General features: G+C 43.1%; 2 protein-coding genes across 3 annotated transcripts in view; both read right to left on the reverse strand.

Moving 5' to 3' along the window:
- LOC129855019 (cadherin EGF LAG seven-pass G-type receptor 1-like) overlaps window positions 1-10,002 on the reverse strand; it is a 108,926-nt gene extending 98,924 nt beyond the window's left edge. For both annotated transcript variants that reach the window (XM_055922257.1, XM_055922256.1), the window contains exon 1: window positions 6,128-10,002. In XM_055922257.1, the coding sequence (XP_055778232.1) occupies window positions 6,128-9,641 (3,514 nt within the window). In that variant the 5' untranslated portion in view covers window positions 9,642-10,002. The remainder of the gene's footprint in view (window positions 1-6,127) is intronic.
- Window positions 10,003-13,861: 3,859 nt separating this feature from the next.
- On the reverse strand, window positions 13,862-18,687 carry gtse1 (G-2 and S-phase expressed 1). The gene is made up of 12 exons (XM_055922265.1): window positions 18,560-18,687; window positions 18,103-18,196; window positions 17,712-17,769; window positions 16,851-17,520; window positions 16,579-16,740; window positions 16,281-16,419; window positions 15,739-16,170; window positions 15,526-15,595; window positions 15,145-15,375; window positions 14,668-14,965; window positions 14,437-14,553; window positions 13,862-14,267 (listed from the first exon to the last, which is right to left on the reverse strand). The coding sequence occupies exons 2-12, from the start codon at window positions 18,122-18,124 to the stop codon at window positions 14,175-14,177; spliced, it is 2,292 nt and encodes a 763-aa protein (XP_055778240.1). The 5' UTR covers window positions 18,125-18,196; window positions 18,560-18,687; the 3' UTR covers window positions 13,862-14,174.
- Between the last annotated feature and the right edge of the window lie 892 nt (window positions 18,688-19,579).

A 19,579-nucleotide genomic window follows, 5' to 3' on the forward strand; every position in this document is an offset into this window, starting at 1 on the left:
GTAGCAGTGTTGGTTTGTATCTAGTAGTAGTAGCAGTGTTGGTTTGTATCTAGTAGTAGTAGCAGTGTTGGTTTGTATCTAGTAGCTGCAATGTTGGTTTGTATCTAGTAGCAGCAGTGTTGGTTTGTATCTAGTAGTAGCAATGTTGGTTTGTATCTAGTAGTAGCAGTGTTGGTTTGTATCTAGTAGTAGCAGTGTTGGTTTGTATCTAGTAGTAGTAGCAGTGTTGGTTTGTATCTAGTAGTAGCAGTGTTGGTTTGTATCTAGTAGTAGCAGTGTTGGTTTGTATCTAGTAGCAGCAGTGTTGGTTTGTATCTAGTAGTAGCAGTGTTGGTTTGTATCTAGTAGCAGCAGTGTTGGTTTGTATCTAGTAGTAGTAGCAGTGTTGGTTTGTATCTAGTAGCCGCAGTGTTGGTTTGTATCTAGTAGCAGCAGTGTTGGTTTGTATCTAGTAGTAGTAGCAGTGTTGGTTTGTATCTAGTAGCAGCAGTGTTGGTTTGTATCTAGTAGCAGCAGTGTTGGTTTGTATCTAGTAGTAGTAGCAGTGTTGGTTTGTACTAGTAGTAGCAGTGTTGGTTTGTACTAGTAGTAGCAGTGTTGGTTTGTATCTAGTAGTAGCAGTGTTGGTTTGTATCTAGTAGCAGCAGTGTTGGTTTGTATCTAGTAGCAGCAGTGTTGGTTTGTATCTAGTAGTAGCAGTGTTGGTTTGTACTAGTAGTAGCAGTGTTGGTTTGTACTAGTAGTAGCAGTGTTGGTTTGTATCTAGTAGTAGTAGCAGTGTTGGTTTGTACTAGTAGTAGCAGTGTTGGTTTGTATCTAGTAGTAGTAGCAGTGTTGGTTTGTATCTAGTAGTAGCAGTGTTGGTTTGTATCTAGTAGTAGCAGTGTTGGTTTGTATCTAGTAGTAGCAGTGTTGGTTTGTATCTAGTAGCAGCAGTGTTGGTTTGTATCTAGTAGTAGCAGTGTTGGTTTGTACTAGTAGTAGCAGTGTTGGTTTGTACTAGTAGTAGCAGTGTTGGTTTGTACTAGTAGTAGCAGTGTTGGTTTGTACTAGTAGTAGCAGTGTTGGTTTGTACTAGTAGTAGCAGTGTTGGTTTGTACTAGTAGTAGCAGTGTTGGTTAGTACTAGTAGTAGCAGTGTTGGTTTGTACTAGTAGTAGCAGTGTTGGTTTGTACTAGTAGTAGCAGTGTTGGTTTGTACTAGTAGTAGCAGTGTTGGTTTGTACTAGTAGTAGCAGTGTTGGTTTGTATCTAGTAGTAGCAGTGTTGGTTTGTATCTAGTAGCAGCAGTGTTGGTTTGTATCTAGTAGCAGCAGTGTTGGTTTGTATCTAGTAGCAGCAGTGTTGGTTTGTATCTAGTAGCAGCAGTGTCGGTTTGTATCTAGTAGTAGCAGTGTTGGTTTGTATCTAGTAGTAGTAGCAGTGTTGGTTTGTACTAGTAGTAGCAGTGTTGGTTTGTATCTAGTAGTAGCAGTGTTGGTTTGTATCTAGTAGTAGCAGTGTTGGTTTGTATCTAGTAGCAGCAGTGTTGGTTTGTATCTAGTAGTAGCAGTGTTGGTTTGTACTAGTAGTAGCAGTGTTGGTTTGTATCTCGTAGTAGTAGCAGTGTTGGTTTGTATCTAGTAGTAGCAGTGTTGGTTTGTATCTAGTAGTAGCAGTGTTGGTTTGTACTAGTAGTAGCAGTGTTGGTTTGTATCTCGTAGTAGTAGCAGTGTTGGTTTGTATCTAGTAGCAGCAGTGTTGGTTTGTATCTAGTAGCAGCTGTGTTGGTTTGTATCTAGTAGTAGCAGTGTTGGTTTGTATCTAGTAGTAGCAGTGTTGGTTTGTACTAGTAGTAGCAGTGTTGGTTTGTATCTAGTAGCAGCAGTGTTGGTTTGTACTAGTAGTAGCAGTGTTGGTTTGTACTAGTAGTAGCAGTGTTGGTTTGTACTAGTAGTAGCAGTGTTGGTTTGTACTAGTAGTAGCAGTGTTGGTTTGTACTAGTAGTAGCAGTGTTGGTTTGTACTAGTAGTAGCAGTGTTGGTTTGTACTATTAGTAGCAGTGTTGGTTTGTATCTAGTAGTAGCAGTGTTGGTTTGTACTAGTAGTAGCAGTGTTGGTTTGTATCTAGTAGTAGCAGTGTTGGTTTGTACTAGTAGTAGCAGTGTTGGTTTGTACTAGTAGTAGCAGTGTTGGTTTGTACTAGTAGTAGCAGTGTTGGTTTGTACTAGTAGTAGCAGTGTTGGTTTGTATCTAGTAGCAGCAGTGTTGGTTTGTATCTAGTAGTAGCAGTGTTGGTTTGTACTAGTAGCAGCTGTGTTGGTTTGTACTAGTAGCAGCAAGACTCGTACTAATGGAGACACAGATCTCGAAAAGAAAGATGAAAGATGGTGATTATGTTTTTGTATGTTTCTGAGAGAAAGAGAAAAAGGAAGACATATACTGATACTCTACCCAGACACTCAAATTAACCCAAGAGTGGGCTAGTTGCAGCATGCTCTGATCTTAGACTGGTGTGCGTATGAGACGCACTAGGAATCATAAGTTACGAGGAATTTCTTCCTGACACATAGGCCTAATCAATCATTGTTTTATAATGAATATGTAAGCCAGAGCTTGGGGCAAAGCTTGTGTAGGGAGTATGCTTGCAATGTAGGCCTCAAATGAACGTCTGGTTAGCTGAAATGAGTTCAAATATTTCCTCTGCATTTCTATTACTTGTGATGCTGGTTTGAATGTGTCTTGTCATGAAATGGTTTGACTTTAAAGTCTGCTTGTCTCAACAGAAATGTGGTGACAAGTGCATCAAATTTGAAAAAGTCCCTCCTTAGTTCTTCTTGTACCAATACAACAAGCTTGGGTAATAAATAGCATGTGACTCTCAGGAATAATAATAAACAAGTTGCTGAAATTGAGTATAGATTACCAAATGGATCATGGAAACTACTGTGAACTACTTCAAGAAAACCCTTTCTCTGGAAGACGCACAGACAATAACATGGTAACTACTGTCACATGATTACAAATAACATTAGATTAAAGAGCACATTGCCTGAGGATGGTCTTGCAAAGGGATACCCAGACACTATAGAATTTTGACAACTTCATGCAATGCTGTCGTTATTTCTGCTACAAGCACAGCACTGATCACTGATGTTGAATACGTCAAGTCAGGCCATACACTCTCAAAAAAGGCGCTAGTTAGTACCAAAAAAGGGTTCTTAATTTTTTCCCTGAAGGGTAGTGTTTCCCAACTGCAGTCCTCGAGTACCGCCAACAGTACATTTGTGTTGAAGCCCTGGACAAGCACACCTGATTCAACATGTCAACTAATAATCAAGTCCTCAATGAGTTGAATCAGGTGAGTTTGTCAGGGACTACAACAAAAATGTGTGCTGTTGGGGGTACTCGAGGACTGGAGTTGGGAAAATGCTGTAGGGGAACCCTTTTTTAGACTGTGGAGAACCTTTTTATATCAGAATAACCCATAATATAAACATCTGTATGGTTCTCCATTACACTGATAGAAGCAGAGGGTTCTTCATTACACTGTAAAACTTTTCCTGGCTACTTATTGCAGTGAAAAAACAGTAAATATACAAAAGTTAATGTATTTTTAGAGCTGGATTAAGGTATTATTGCTGTAAGGAACAGCATGCTGCTGTATTCTGATTACTTAGGAGTTAACCTCACTTGGGAATTGAACTCACAACCTCTCGGTTACCAGCGACCTGACATTCCTGCTACACTACCTGGTTCATGGGTATGACAGAGATTTTTAGAATATTAGAACTAATAGACATTCTGTCATTTGTCCCTATGGGGGAATCCTTGTGGGTGCCGTGTAGAACCATTTTATTTATCCCTGTAGGGGGACCCTTTAGAGTTCCATTTAGAACCCTCTCATGAAGAACCCTGATTCCAGGTAGAAACAATGACAGGTTCAACCGTTATACTTAAAGGATACTTCAGATTTGCTTATGGCACACACTGTTAGGTACTCCCATGGTTCTGGTCGGAACCTTTAAAGGTACATGTGTGCAAAATCTAGAATAATGTAAAAAAAAATGTCTAGCAAATATATTCACTATAAGGTATAATCATTACTGCACTTTTAAATGTAGGTGAGTGCAATGTGCTGGCGGGGGCTCCTTGGCACATTTGGGAGCATGGTAAAACATTTAGTATTTTTGCCAACCGTTAGTGGAAGTGTTGTACTAGTTTAAGTGGTTTTATCATTGTGTTGATTGAGGTTGAGCACATAATTTGTCCACTCCCAATTCTATCATCGTTGTAAGAGCTTGTGACAATCAAGAGCTGTACTGTTAAAAGGTTACTGTGTATTTTCCAGTTACTTAACTTCAGTTGGTCACCAGTAAGTATTTTTCAATAACTTACTGTGAGCTTGCTGCAAGTAGTTATTGTAAAATGCACAGTAACTTACTGTGGCTGGTCTCTGTCACACTCACTGACCTGCTGGTGTGGTAGGAAGGTCAGTTTGCTGTCAACCAAGAGGTTGAGGCTCAAGTGTGCTCACCACAAACAATACTTGGTTAAGCTTGTAATCAGTATAGTTAAGGGAAAGTACAGTAAGCTAGTTGCAAGTAAGTTACTAGCAATTGAGTTACTGAGAATTTTACAATAACTTATTGACAGCTAGTTGCCAGTTAGGTAAAGCAATATTCACAGCAACTTTCAGACAACTAACTGCCCTTAAATTAGTGTGAAATGCCCAGTAACCTGTTAATATTCCAGCTCTTTATTATCACATGCCCTTGCAAAGATTGCATAACTTATAATGTGCTCAACCATTGACAACATTTTATTTTATTTTTATTTCACCTTTATTTAACCAGGTGAGCTAGTTGAGAACAAGTTCTCATTTACAACTGCGACCTGGCCAAGATAAAGCAAAGCAGTGTGATACAAACAACAATACAGAGTTATACATGGAATAAACAAGCGTACAGTCAATAACACAATAAAAAAAAAAAAAGTCTATATACAGTGTGTGCAAATGGCGTGAGGAGGTAAGGCAATAAATAGGCCATAGTAGCGAAGTAGTTACAATTTAGCAAATTAATACTGGAGTGATAGATGAACAGATGATGATGTGCAAGTAGAAATACTGGTGTGCAAAAGAGCAGAAAAGTAAATAAAAACAATATTGGGATGAGGTAGGTAGATTGGGTGGGCTATTTACAGATGGACTATGTACAGCTGCAGCGATCGGTTAGCTGCTCAGATTACTGATGTTTAAAGTTAGTGAGGGAAATATAAATCTCCAGCTTCAGCAATTTTTGCAATTCGTTCCAGTCATTGGCAGCAGAGAACGGGAAGGAAAGGCGGCCAAAGGACGTGTTGGCTTTGGGGATGGCCAGTTAAATATACCTGCTAGAGCGCGTGCTATGTGTGGGTGCTGTTATCATGACCAGTGAGCTGAGATAAGGCGGAGCTTTACCTAGCATCGACTTATAGATGACCTGGAGCCAGTGGGTCTGGCGACGAATATGTAGCGAGGGCCAGCCGACTAGAGCATACAGGTCGCAGTGGTGGGCGTTATAAGGGGCTTTGGTCACAAAACGGATGGCACTGTGATAGACTGCATCCAACATAACCATCAACCACTTAAACCGGTGCAACACTTCCACTGACGGTTGGCACAAAAAAACAAAATTCAGTAACTTGTTGTTTCCCGTACTTTCACTGCCACCAGTAGCCTGTAGTGTAGCATTTTAAACAGTGTAGCATTTCATGGCATGAACAAAGAACCCCAAACAAAGAACACCTCAGGAACCTCAAAGGGGGAAAAACTGTGTAGTTGTCATGGCAACAATACCGTTGGACAACATTTTGTGGATCTTTTAGCAGATAACCAGCCTGTAATGAGTAATGTGGTGATTTAGGCACAAGCACCAATCTTACCATAGTAGACATGCGACAGACTACCTTTCAAAGTAGAGACAAGTACCAATGATAACACAGATTTACAACTAGCAGAATTAGTAGAGGTCACATTGCAAGACAAGAGCAAGAAAATTAAACAACATGGCAGAATGAAGAGAGGAGGTGGAAGGGACAGACAAAATATAAAATATCTGACATGCATATGGAGAGCTATTGCATTTAAACGAACACAGTTTAATTACCTGTGACTGATATCTTCATGGTGGCCTCAAGGGGCCGGTTGTTGTCCAGGTCTCTGCTCAGCCTCAAGTCCCCGTTGTCCTTATTCAGGATTAGTAGACTCAGCTTGTTGCCCTCCACAAAATTGTACTGGAGGTTATCTGACACATCCGGGTCCTGGGCAGGAACCTTCCCGATCACCCCAGCCGGAAAGCTGTTGGACCTGTTGGTGACGTAGTTATTAAAGATGATCTCAAAGTCGCGTAGGACAGGGTCATTATCGTTGACGTCCAGCAGGCGGATGTGCACAATGGCGCGGCTGACTAACGGTGCAGAGGTCGCCTGGACAATGATGGTGTACTCTATCTTGGACTCGTAGTCTAAATCAGTGAGAGCGATAAGATCTCCGTTGAAGATGTCTAGTTGGAAGACCTCTGGGACGTTTCCTTCTACGATTTGGAACAGGATTTGCGCATTGGTTCCCTCGTCAGGATCTGTAGCAGTGATGCGGGCTACAATGGAACCCACAGGACTGTTCTCCACCACATAGACGTACAGTTCGTCCTTTTCAAACACAGGAGCATTGTCATTGATGTCCAGGACGGACACTTGGACGTCCATGGATGCCTTAAGCGGTGGAAACCCCTTATCCACAGCAAAGGCCTTCAGATTGTACACAGGCACATTCTCCCTGTCAAGTTTCCTGGCTGTTCTAATAATGCCAGAGTACGGCTCAATGAAGTAGTCACCCTCTCCATCATCCCCACCCTGGAAAGTGTAACTAAGTCTCCCATTGGACCCTGAGTCCCTGTCAGATGCAGAAATCTGGAGGATGCTGGTATACACGGGTGCATCCTCAAACACTGTCCCCTGGTATATGTCTCTGAGGAACTGTGGCGCGTTATCGTTAGCATCCAGAACGATGATTTCCACATATGTGGTGTCAGATTTCTGGGGGATGCCGTTGTCGCGGGCAATGATAGCTAGCGTGTAGGAGGCCTGATCCTCATAGTCGATTTCTATCTGTGTGGTTATGGCACCTGTGTCAGGGTTGATCTTGAAGTGTGGCACGTTGTCCTCCATTACATAGCTGATGCGTGCGTTCTCCCCGGTGTCCTCGTCCGTGGCACTGATCACCACCACGGTGGAGCCCACAGGCCGGTCCTCGCTGATCATCACCTGGTAGTTGGTGCTCTGGAACACGGGCTGGTGGGTGTTGGCATCAGTGACGTTGATAAAGACCTGTGCTGTGTCGTAACGCGTGCCATCCGAGGCGGTCACCGACAGGACATACTGGCGCTCCTGTTTGTAGTCCAGTGGCAGTGCTAAGGTGATGACTGCCCCTGCAGTCTGACTGGTGATGGCGAACCTGTTCCGCGTGTTGCCGCTGGAAATCTGGTATGTTACCACACTGTTGGCGTCCCGATCTATGGCAGAGAGTGCTAGCACGCTCGTACCTACCAAAGCATCCTCATTCATCTTCAGGCTATACAACCTCTGAGTGAAAGTGGGAACGTTGTCGTTCACGTCGAGCACCGTCACACTGACGCTGGCCGAGGAAGACATGACAGGGACCCCATGATCAACTGCTTCAACGCCAAACGTGTAAAAGTCGGTGGTCTCCCTGTCCAGTTCTACACTAACTGCAATCCACCCTGTGCTGTTGTTGATGATGAAGGGGAAGCCTGGAGCCATAGCTGTTAATCTGTACTCCAAATGAGAGTTGTCACCGGAGTCTGCATCAATAGCCTGAATATGGATCACAGAACAACCAACGGCCACATTTTCCAATACTGTGGCTTGAAAGGGTGTGCTAACAAACATAGGGGCATTATCGTTGACATCCACAACTTGCACTACAACTATCCCTGTGCCATTAATCAGAGGTGGTCTTCCCCCATCCTGTGCCTTTATTCTCAAATTATATTCCCTGATCATCTCATAATCTAGAGGGTTGATTATGTCAATGACACCTGTAGGGGAATGGATGTAGAACTGGCCCTTCACGTTGCCACTGACGATGCTGTAGTGGACTTTTGCATTGTTGCCATCGTCTTTGTCTGTGGCCTTCACCTGGGCCACTTTGGTGTTCACTGCCACACTCTCAAGCACCTGGACTACATACCTTTTCTGACTGAACTGGGGGTAGTTATCATTCTCATCCTCCACAGAGATATACACTGTAGCCGTGGCACTGCGGGGGCCTGGGTCTTTACCCTGGTCATTAGCCTCCACTATCAGTTGATATTGGGTCAAGGTTTCTCTGTCAGGCCGAACCCTAATCTTGACTAGTCCATTTCTAGGATCGATTTCAAAACCAGCATTATCTTCCCCCTCATTCACAATCTTATAGATCATGTTGGCATTTGATGGGGCATCCCCATCTGTGGCCCTGATAGTCAACACTTCAAAACCTATCTCCACATTTTCCCTAATGCTGACCCTGTACTCTGTCTGCTCAAACACAGGCCCATGATCATTAGTGTCACTTATAGTGACAGTGAGGTAAGCAGTGGCCGACCTCTTAGGGGTGCCATTGTCTGTAGCAATAACTTTGAAGATATGTGTGTCCTTGACCTCCCTGTCCAAAGGCTGCAACGTTGTAATGCTGCCGGTCTGCAAATTGATTTTGAAATAATCATTAGACCTGCTATCGAACAGTGCATCAATATCATATTCTACTTCACCAGCATCATCGGTATCCAGTGCTTTGAGCGTAATTACACGAGTTCCCGCCGGTTCATTCTCCGGGACAGACACCTGATAGTTGGGTAGTTGAAACTGGGGAGCGGTATTCACATTTCTTTTCTTACGTTTGGTCCATGAACCCAGTCTACCCAAATCCCCGTCTGTAAACATGGCATGACTATGAAGAGAATTAAATCGCACTTTCACACGAACTGTAGTGTAATTCCAAAGATGTAGCACCCTGCAGAATAAATCCAACTCGTTTCGCTCATTGGGTTGCAGACAGTTTGGCAAAACACTCCCGTTATCAAAAACGACTTTCCAGTTCCCTCCCTTACATAACGAAAGGTAAGAGTGAGGTTTTCGAGTAAAAAGTGGTAAATGTTCATAAATGTTCAAAAGCAAAATACTATTTGAGACGCATGGATATGTCTCTACTGTTGAGAGAATGTTCATGTAAATCTTGAGCTTACCTTCGTTTATCTTTCTCCTATATTTAATGAAACAATTATGTCCATGCACAAAAGTATTGAAGTGAATTAAAATAAAGTTATCCGAGGTACTTGATTTGATCTGAATGTAAAGGGGCGCAGGGTTCTTCTGCAACAGCGCACAATTAACTATTCCTGAGAAATATACAATTCCGTGTTGTCTCTCGATATTGAAAATGTGTCTAGCGTATTTAGGAGTTAAAGTCCTGTCTATTTGATAGATCCAACCCCGTCCAAGAGATACATTTCCGAGCACTACTCCAGGCTGCCGAGTATCCGAAACGTGTACATTAAAACATCCAATTACTGGAACGTGTGATAGAAAACATATCCACGGCCAAAGCATTTGTAATGCCATGGTTTAAAACGCATGGCATCCGCCGAATCTGTCAAGAACATCTATAAAATCCACTGAACAAGTTTTTCCCGGGTCCTCGCAGTCCACTCCCGTTCCATGATTAGTTAGAATGTTGCGAGGATTGGAGCAGAGCATGGCGCGCCCATTAAATGGTTCGAACTGGTCTCACTCTCCAGAGAACAAGAGAGAGGCCCAACTCAGCGGAAAATCGGTCCCCTCCAGCAGGTGTTTTTTTTCTTTCGGTGTTTTGCCCTCCAAGCAAGTTTCTGTGTGGCAGTAAATGGGTGGCGAATTTGGTAAACACAAAATGTATGGATTATTTGCTATGTGAGTTTTATTTGATCAAATATACGTTTCATAACGCTTAAGTTGTTACTAGTGTATTGATATAAGTAGGACACGTTACACCCCGCCAACTTTGACAAAAAAAACACTATATCGGAGTTGTCTCGAGATGGCTATGCATATTCATGTATTGAGGCTAGTAGCATAGCATCTCCGTTGAATTCCGGCGGTTGACTTCAACAATCGTCATTGAATATACAAAACTAGATTACAATACTGAGATCTATCCACCAATCCAAAGAAAGTATAAGCGGGAGCCAGATCGCCCACAGTGCCATTTTGACAACCACTCCTATTGTTAGGGCAGAGAGACATGTATCTTGTCAGTTTATCGATCATCTGTGCACTCTCTCACCGCCCCACATTACATTACATTACATTTAAGTCATTTAGCAGACGCTCTTATCCAGAGCGACTTACAAATTGGTGCATTCACCTTATGACATCCACATCTGAAAGCTCCCATGCTCCCCAACTCTAGGCTGCGTTTACACAGGCAACCAAATTATATTTTTGTTCAATAATTGGTATTTTGATCGATCTGCTCTGAAACAGATCTTTGATTAAAAAGATCTGATGTGGTTGGTTAATAGATAATTTACTGGAATAAAGATCAGAATTGGACTACTTGTGTAAACGCTGCACTGTTTGTCAGTCAAACGCTGATTCCCAAATCTCAGCAGCCGATCACAATGTACCATGAAGTGATGTGGGTAAGGATCTCTAAAAAACCTCCTATTTGTACAGGTATATAGTTTTTCTGCGACGTCTCAGACTTAGGTTTGCAAAATGACATTCACATTTTAAAACTGGTCCTCATTGTATAACGTATTTAAACAATCATAAAGAAATTCACAGACAATTGAAGATTGATTAAATTATGTGATCTAGTGGACATACTTTCCTATAGACCAGGGATAATTTAGATTCAGCTGTGGGACGTTTTTTTTCCTTTAGAGGATGCTCGGGGGGCTGAAGCCCAAACAGATCTATTATTTGACTAAAACATATTTATTTCAAACCTTGCTTGCATTTGTATACAATCACAAGTCTCTATTATGCGTGGGAATTCTTGGGAACAGATTTCCTCAATTAAAATAACTTGGAGCTGATTTTCTGGTGTTTTTACAGTGTTTTATGTCCAACAATTATTTATTTTTTAATTAATTGGTCAGAAAACTTGGAGGGCCAAGTAAAACCACCCGCAGGCCACCAGTTGGGGAATCCTGCTATAGGAAGAATCTCCTATCATGTGGCCTAAAGTTAGCCTGGTTGCCAGTCATCGTTTAGATATTACATTCCACTCTTTGTTCTCTGTGTCATTTGCCCATGTCTTTTACGCATGACACAGAGTACAAGGAGTGGAATGTTACAGAGACTGATACCCAGACTTGCCTAAATTCTCTCTCCACTACAAATTATCTAATTTTATATATCAAATGTTTGGCATTTCTAAAATGCATCAGAATTGTATATTTCTTGGTACAGACAGGTAGAACATCATTACATTATAAGATGCTCTACTAAATGTCCAAGGATACAAAACATCAGCATCTTATCTCACATTTGACACCTTTACCAAGTACACTACATAACCAAAAGTACTGTATGTGGATGTTGGATCATTGCTGCAGGGACTTGCTTCCATTCATCCACAAAATAATTAGTGAGGTCGGGCACTGATGTTGGGTGATTAGGCCTGGCTCGCAGTCGGCGTTCCAATTCATCCCAAAGGTGTTTGATGGGGTTGAGGTCAGGGCTCTATGCAGGCCAGTCAAGCTCTTCTACACCGATCTCGACAAACCATTTCTGTATGGACCTCACTTTGTGCATGGGGGCATTATCATGCTGAAAAAGAAAAGGGCCTTCCCCAAACTGTTGCCACAAAGTAGCATCACTCCTCTACGGTTCTGACTTAGAATATGTGGACAACTACAAATACCTAGGTGTTCGGCTAGACTGTAAACTCTCCTTCCAGACTCATATTAAGCATTTCCAATCCAAAATAAAATCTAGATTTGGCTTCCTATTTCGCAAACAAAGCCTCCTTCACTCATGTGGCCAAACATACCCTCGTAAAACTGCTTATCGTGCCAATCCTTGACTTTGAGGATGCCATTTACAAAATAGCCTCCAACACTCTACTCAGCAAATTGGATGCAGTCTATCACAGTGCCATCTGTTTTGTCACCAAAGCCCCGTATACTGCACCATTGCGACCTGTATGCTCTCGTTGGCTGGTCCTCGCTACATATTCGTCGCCAAACCCACTGGCTCCAGGTCATCTATAAGTCTTTGCTAGGTAAAGCTCTGCCTTAGCTCACTGGTCACCATAGCAACACCCACCAGTAGCACACGCTCCAGTAGGTATATTTCACTGGTCATCCCCAAAGCCAACACCTCCTTTGACCACCTTTCCTTCCAGTTCTCTGCTGCCAATGACTGGAACGAATTGAAAAAATCAATGAAGTTGAAGACATATCTCCCTCACTAACTTCAAGCATCGGCTGTCAGAGCAGCTTACCGATCGCTGCAGCTGTACACAGCCCATCTGTAAATAGCCCATCCAACCAACAACCTTACTCATCCCCATACATTTAATTTATTTTCAGCTCTTTTGCACACCAGTATTTGTACTTGCACATCCTCATCTGCACATCTAGCACGCCAGTGTTAATTGATAAATTGTAATTACTTCGCCACTACGGCCTACTTATTGCCATACCTCCTTACTTTATTTGCACACTGTATACAGATTTTCTATTGTGCTATTGACTGTACGTTTGTTTATCCCATGTGTAACTCCGTGTTGTTGTTTTTGTCACACTGCTTTGCTTTATCTTGGCCAGGTCACAGTTGTGAATGAGACAACTGGCCTACTTGGTTAAATAAAGGTGAAATAAAAAAATAAAAAAGTTGAAAGCACAGAATCATCTAGAATGTCATTGTGTGCTGTAGTGTTAAGATTTCCCTTCCCTGGAAATAAGGGGCCTAGACCGAACCATGAAAAACAGCCCCAGACCATTATTCCATCTCCACCAAACTTTACAGTTGACACTATACATTTTGGGCAGGTAGTCTTCTCCTGGCATCCGCCAAACCCAGAATTGTCAGTCGGACTGCCAGATAGTGAATTGTGATTTATCACTCCAGCAAACCTGTTTCCACTGCTGGAGAGTCCAATGGAGGAAAGCTTTACACCACTCCAGCCAATGCTTGGCATTGCGAGTGGTGATCTTAGGCTTGTGTGCGGCTGCTCGGCCAAGGAAACCCCTTTCATGAAGCTCCTGACGAACAGTTCTTGTGCTGGCATTGCTTCCAAAGGCAGTTTTGAACTCGGTAGTGAGTGTTACAACCGAGCCAGTTGATTTTTACGCACTACAGCACTCTGCGGTAGCTGTTGATCCTAGACGTTTCCATTTCACAAAAACAGCATTTACAGTTGACCGGGGCAGCTCTAGCATGGCAGAAATTTGACAAACTGACTTGTTGGAAAGGTGGCATCCTATGACGATGTCACCTTAAGTCACTGAGCTATTCATTAAGGCCATTCTATTTCCAATGTTCAGCTATGGAGATTGCATGGCTGTGTTCTCAATGTTATACACCTGTCAGCAAAGGTGTGGCTGAATTAGCCAAATCTACTAATTTGAAGGGGTGTCCACATACTTTTGTATATATAGTGGATGATATCTTATTTATGAGAGCACAACAAAATCTATGTCTGTGGGCAGGAGCTGTTCCTTCAGTCAAAGTTAAACTTCTGGGTGCCCAGCCAATGGCGGAGTAGACTCTCCGAGGCAATGAGCACAGGTCAGCTCTCTGGCCCTAATACCAGACCTGCATTAATTTACACGCAAGACTCAGCATCCCAATAAGTTAAATGAACATTTATTAGAGATTTTAAAAGAATCACACAGAGCTGCAAGACGGTAACAAACAAAAATAAAAAGGTACAGTACCATTCTTAAAAATAAATCAGATTGGTGACTTACATAGTATGTATACTAACAGTCTCGACTTAAAACACAATCTTCTTTTCTTAAACCCTTGATCATCAGCAGCTAGTTTTCTCATTATAAATGTCATTTGTGTGCGGTACAGGCACAAGCGTCAGCAGGAAGGCTATTGGAATCAATATACATGTAGAGGAAATGCTGGAATGTAGCTCTATTGCGATATTATTAATCAAAAGGATAAGTTGATCAGGGGTGCTTCATTTAAGGCACGGTCCTTGTCTTCTGGACTCCATTTGATCAGGGGCGAGCTCAGGTCAATCAGCTGTAAGTGGGGAAAAAAATACACATACAATTACCAGAAATCAGTGTGATCATGAATCCTGACAACATATGTGATGAGTCAACTAGGTATCATGGCACTGCCTTTCTCAATAGGATTTTTTTAAATAATTTGAGTCAGTCATCATAATGTATGGAGTGCATTCTCTCACCTGACTACCAGAGGGCTTCACAGAGGCTGTTCTGATCAGGACAGGAGTGCTGGAGAGGTCAATTAGGAGTTTCTCATATGACCTCAACACAGGTGCCGGGGCATCTACCAGCAAAATCTATTGGACAAGAAACAACCCAGAACATACAAACGTCATTCAATCAAAGACAAATAAGTTATGCAAGCTGAAACAAGACAACAAATCAACTACTTCCACTTATCGAGACATTACCTCATTAACATCCTGGGTCTTCATCCAATTGCATTGAGGCTGTTCTAGCAGCTTTTCAGTGTTCTCGAGCTCCTTGGATTCTTCATTCGGCTCAGGGTGGTTGTTTTCCTTGTTAGTCGAAGGAGGCGCCTGGTCCACTCCTGGTTCATCCTGACATACCTCCTGCTCCTCTGGATGGGGGACCGTAGCAGGGGTGGGGTGCACCTCGGTCTCGTCCTCCAGCGAAAAAGGCTGGATGGTCTCCTCTTCTGGTGCTGCTGCCACCTCCTCTTGGTGGCTCCCTTTCACCTGGGCGGGACTGGAGAACATTTAAAAAAAGCCATGTTATCACAAACTAGCTGCTAATTCGCCTATTTTTATTACATCACAACACCTGACCCTAACACTGGTTCGTTGTCACTTATGGCAAGACTATTATCTTGGCCCTTTTAGACAGAGTCCAGTGTGGTGGTCCTAGTGTGGCAGCTGCTTTCTCACCTCCAGTAGCTGGCCCTCTGGATAGAGGCTGGCAGGATGGCCATGCTCAGGGAGGGCCTGCCTGGCCGTGAAATGCTATTCGGGGTGAGCATGGGGATACCAGAGATCCTCCGGTTCACTGGGGTGGGAAGGGCAGAGGGGCGTCTCATCTTGGGTTGCACTGCCTTGTTCCCCCCAGCAGGGGGCGTCTGGAACAGCTCTGGAACTGGAAGTGCTAGTTTGTGGGGGAGACTGATGGATAGAAGGGGGGGGAATAATCAATGCTAATGGTATGATTAGGATGACTAACATCTTCGGTATTCTAATAATCTTCAATGGTGTACAATTTCCGACTCCAGATGCTTAGGAATAAAATAGTTTTAAAAATCCTAGTTACAGTACCTTTCCACACTGCAAGCAGACATCAACCTCTTTGGCTTCATGATGCGAGGGGCATCAGGGGATGAAACAGCTTTGTAGGGAAGACACAACTAAATATGTTTACATTTTTGCAAGCAAACAATTATGAGCCTTTCAATTCAAAAACATGATGTAAGACAAGCCAGTGATCAGTAGTAGCTGCTCATAGTTAGCCAACAGTTGACCAGTCCTCACCTTCCAACCTCCTCTTGAACTGACTAGTAGGGGTTGGAGCAATGAACGCCTTGAGTTTGGGGTTGCCCTTGACGACGCTCTTCGTCTTCGCTGAAGATGAGGTGGGGATGTTGGGCACAGAGGACATTCTCTCCATGTTCATCTTTGCTGGGGTCTGGTGCAAGGGGGTGGCTGTGGCCGCCGGTTCAACTCTCTTCAAAGGGGTGGACTGAACCGTTTTAAATCGGTCTTGCTCAGAGAGCTTCCTTCCCGGGTCTGAGATGACACGGCGTGTTACTGTGGTGGAAGAGGGCAGCTCCGGAGCTCGGCTGATGAGGGTGGACCTGCAGGTCTTGGTGGCACTCACTACAGGATTGGTGAGTCGGCTCTTGCCAGCGGGCAGGCGGCCATTATGGCCACTGATGCTGGAGTTGAGGGACATGCTGAGTTTACCTAAAATCAGAGACAGGTCGGATCTTTGCATTGCACTTCACATCTTTGAAATGGTTGAACTGTAGACAGCACCTTGAAAATACACTGTGAAGCTCTATACAGGGCCTCACCTTTCCCTGTGGGTGACACAGACAGACTGGAGTTGAAGCTGGACACTGAGGAAGAGGAGGAAGACGTGTTTCTCCTCCGGTCAGTCCCCCTCCTGGTCTGAGGGGGGGCTTTGCCCGCTGACGGAGCCCGCATCCCACTCTGAATAGGACAAGGACATTCATGTTTCAACACCTGCCATTTCATCAGAGGGTATTCACATATTTTACCACCTGATTTGAAGTCTCATAATATATATATGAATGAAGAATTGTTTAAAATGTCAGTGTCTGATTATATCAGCAACTTCCTCTGGGTTACCTTGCTAGGGGGTCCGAGGGTCCTCTTCCCCTGCAGACTGGAGTTGAGGGAGGTGTCGCTGATGTCGGATGCTATGCTGGCCGTGTCAGAGAGAAGGTCCTCGCAGGAGGCTGCTCTGCTGGAGTTACGACTAACTGGGCTACGCCTCAGCCCCAAGTTACCCTGAAAGAAACAGACTACATGAGTTGAGAACTTTCGCCAGTACTGATTTGACCTTAGACCATACAGAATGATCGAGGCTATGTGGCTAGATATCTTCTAAGAGCCCATACTTTGCTTGGAGGAGCCAGCATGGTGGTCCTCTCAGCACGCTCCGGTCTGGTCTTGGCTGTCTGCAGAGCTGTCGTCGCGGTCGCTCCTCGGGCTGCTGGTTGTTGTTTGCTAGGGAGCACCCCGGTGTTGCAGGCCAGCCCCACACTGCCTCGGCACACCATCTTGGTCCGAGTCGTAGTCCCTGCTCTCACAGGGCTGGAAGTGCCAACACTGCTCTTAGTGGAGTTAGAAACCCCACCATCCCTTAACAGCCGCTGCTGAATAGCAGGAGGGAGCTGCTTCAATGGACTGTCCTGCACACAGAAGGTCTCCCTTTTGATAGGGCTTAGGACAGCATCAACTGGCTTTCTGAACATGCCCAGTTTGGCACCAGCATCCTGCACAAAGTCTTCTTTCGGTTCTTCTTTACTCAATGTGAGTATACCATTGGTTACCCCTACATCAGGCTGCTGCTGGTTGACTACTAGTTGACTGGCTAGTAGGTTGGCTTCCTTGCAGATTTCCTCAAACTTGTCCACAGCCAAAGGACTCCAGCTGGGCCCCTCACCCACTGAAGGCCAGCTGCTGACGTTTTCCTTGACAATGGTCTCCAGACCGACGGAGATACACCTCTCCTTGTGACAGACCGGACCAACAAAGACCTCGTCATCATCTTCATCTCCTCTTGAGCTTTAAACAAGGGGGATTGGTTTTACAATGTTATTTTTCATATGTAAGTGATTTAACATTTCCCAAGTAAAATGTATAGACAATGGTAGTATCAAATACAAAGACAGATTGTGAGTTCAGTGGCAATGCATTCAAGAGAGAAATACATATAAACCAAAGAAATGGAAATCAAAGATATATATGACACCAACCTGGCAGGTGACAGTGAAATGTCAAAATCAAACTTCTCTTCAGCCAATGAGAAGAATTCTTGTGGGAAAGGAACAAGGAAATTTAAACAAACAATGTACCAATAAAAATGAAATCCTTTGATAGGAAGGACAGTTTTTGTCTCGCTACTAATAGTACATGCGCCATGGGGGTTGGTCGGCTCACTTGGGGTGACGATATCTCAGTGATTTTCTTGAAGGTCTAACTAACCTAGTTATGTCACAATCATATGCGACTTTGTCAACCCAAGTGAACTCGACGGCCAAAACTTTGGGGTCTGGCTCATGGACTATAACGTTAAACAGTTGACAATCTAAATAAAATGGAATAAATTATAGTTAACAAGCAATAAGGATAAGAAAGCTGAGTTACCACTGTTGGCATGGGAATCCATACTCCTCACGGGACAAGGAAAGGTCGCTAGGGCCCAGAGTGCAGATGTCGTAGTAGGTTAACGTTAGTCGTCCTTCATAGGGAAATGAGAAATTGAAAACTTATGAAAAACAGTGTGATAGAGAAGCTAGCTAAAAGCTATCGTTAGATCTAATAAAGCTACGTTAACTAGCTAATTTTGACTGACTAGCATGTATTATGAACATAACTAGCTAACATATCATAATTCATTTACATTGTTGGTTAGCTAGCTAACTTTAGCCCAATCCTTATTTTAGTTGGTAATGTATTTGTAGCAGTTTTTAAAAAATGTAGCTAGCTAGCAGCAATCTAGCTAACGCGTTAGCTGGCACGACACACAATACAATGCATCTGGCTAGCTATGTAGGTCGTTTGGACGAATTTCGTATTTCCAATACATCCAAACAGCACCTACCGTCTTATGTTAGTAGATAAGTTTGCTAGTTATATTCTGCTAAATCGATGTCATGCAGTTCAACATCTGTTTCAAAAACATGTATTTGGTCCGAGAGTAAGAGATATTTCAAATTTCGTGAACAAACAAGTCCATGTGACATGCAGGCTACATCGCCATTGGTTGAAACGTCTGGCAGAAGCGACACGAGCGCTCATGGGAATTGTCGTCATTTTGCCTTTACATTTTTATGTAACCTTTATTTAGACTGGGCAAAAACAGAAATATAAAGTAAGTAGCCTACAAATATTTTTTTTACAGGGACAGGGGTATCTGTTCTTACTTGAGTATTTATATTACTAACTTTTATTTTTACTCAACTAGCTACATTCCTAGCTAACGTTACATTTACTAAAAAATGTATATACTTTTTACTCCGATACATTTATAACTGCTGGTGGAGACTACTCTTGGATGACAGCAACATAGTCCCATTCGCATGCTTATTATAAAGAGAACGCGCAATCGTCCGTTCTGTTTCGCCTCTGGCATAGCTGCATTGGTAAATGGCATCTGATTCTGAGTGTTGGAGTAGCCCACCTATTTGAGAACAACTTCATACAACAAAATCAAACTAATCTGGCCAACAGAGGCGGAACTAGCCTCAGAGAAGTAGGGAAACGGCGCGTTGCAACTTCGCATCCCAATGTTGATGGAAATAAATCTTTCGGGTGTGAGCTGCAATCGGAATCAAGACCCTGTTGCTCCCAGCCTATCGTGTGTAGTTGTGTGGTACCGGTTTACCCTGTGTATGGACCAATAAAGATTGCATTGGAACATAAGGGATTTGGATTTACAGCCATTAGTTTTATACTCAAGTACTCAACATTTAAAACACTTTCTGACTTTTATAGATATCTAAAATATCTCACCCATGTGTAATGTAAACTAGGTTAAGTAAAACAAAACAAAATATATATATTAAAAACGTATGCACTCTGGATAAGTGTCTGCTAAATTACTAAAATGTAATAAATAAAA

The sequence above is a fragment of the Salvelinus fontinalis genome, chromosome 5 (assembly GCF_029448725.1).
Source record: "Salvelinus fontinalis isolate EN_2023a chromosome 5, ASM2944872v1, whole genome shotgun sequence".
Classification (NCBI taxonomy): Eukaryota; Metazoa; Chordata; class Actinopteri; order Salmoniformes; family Salmonidae; genus Salvelinus; species Salvelinus fontinalis.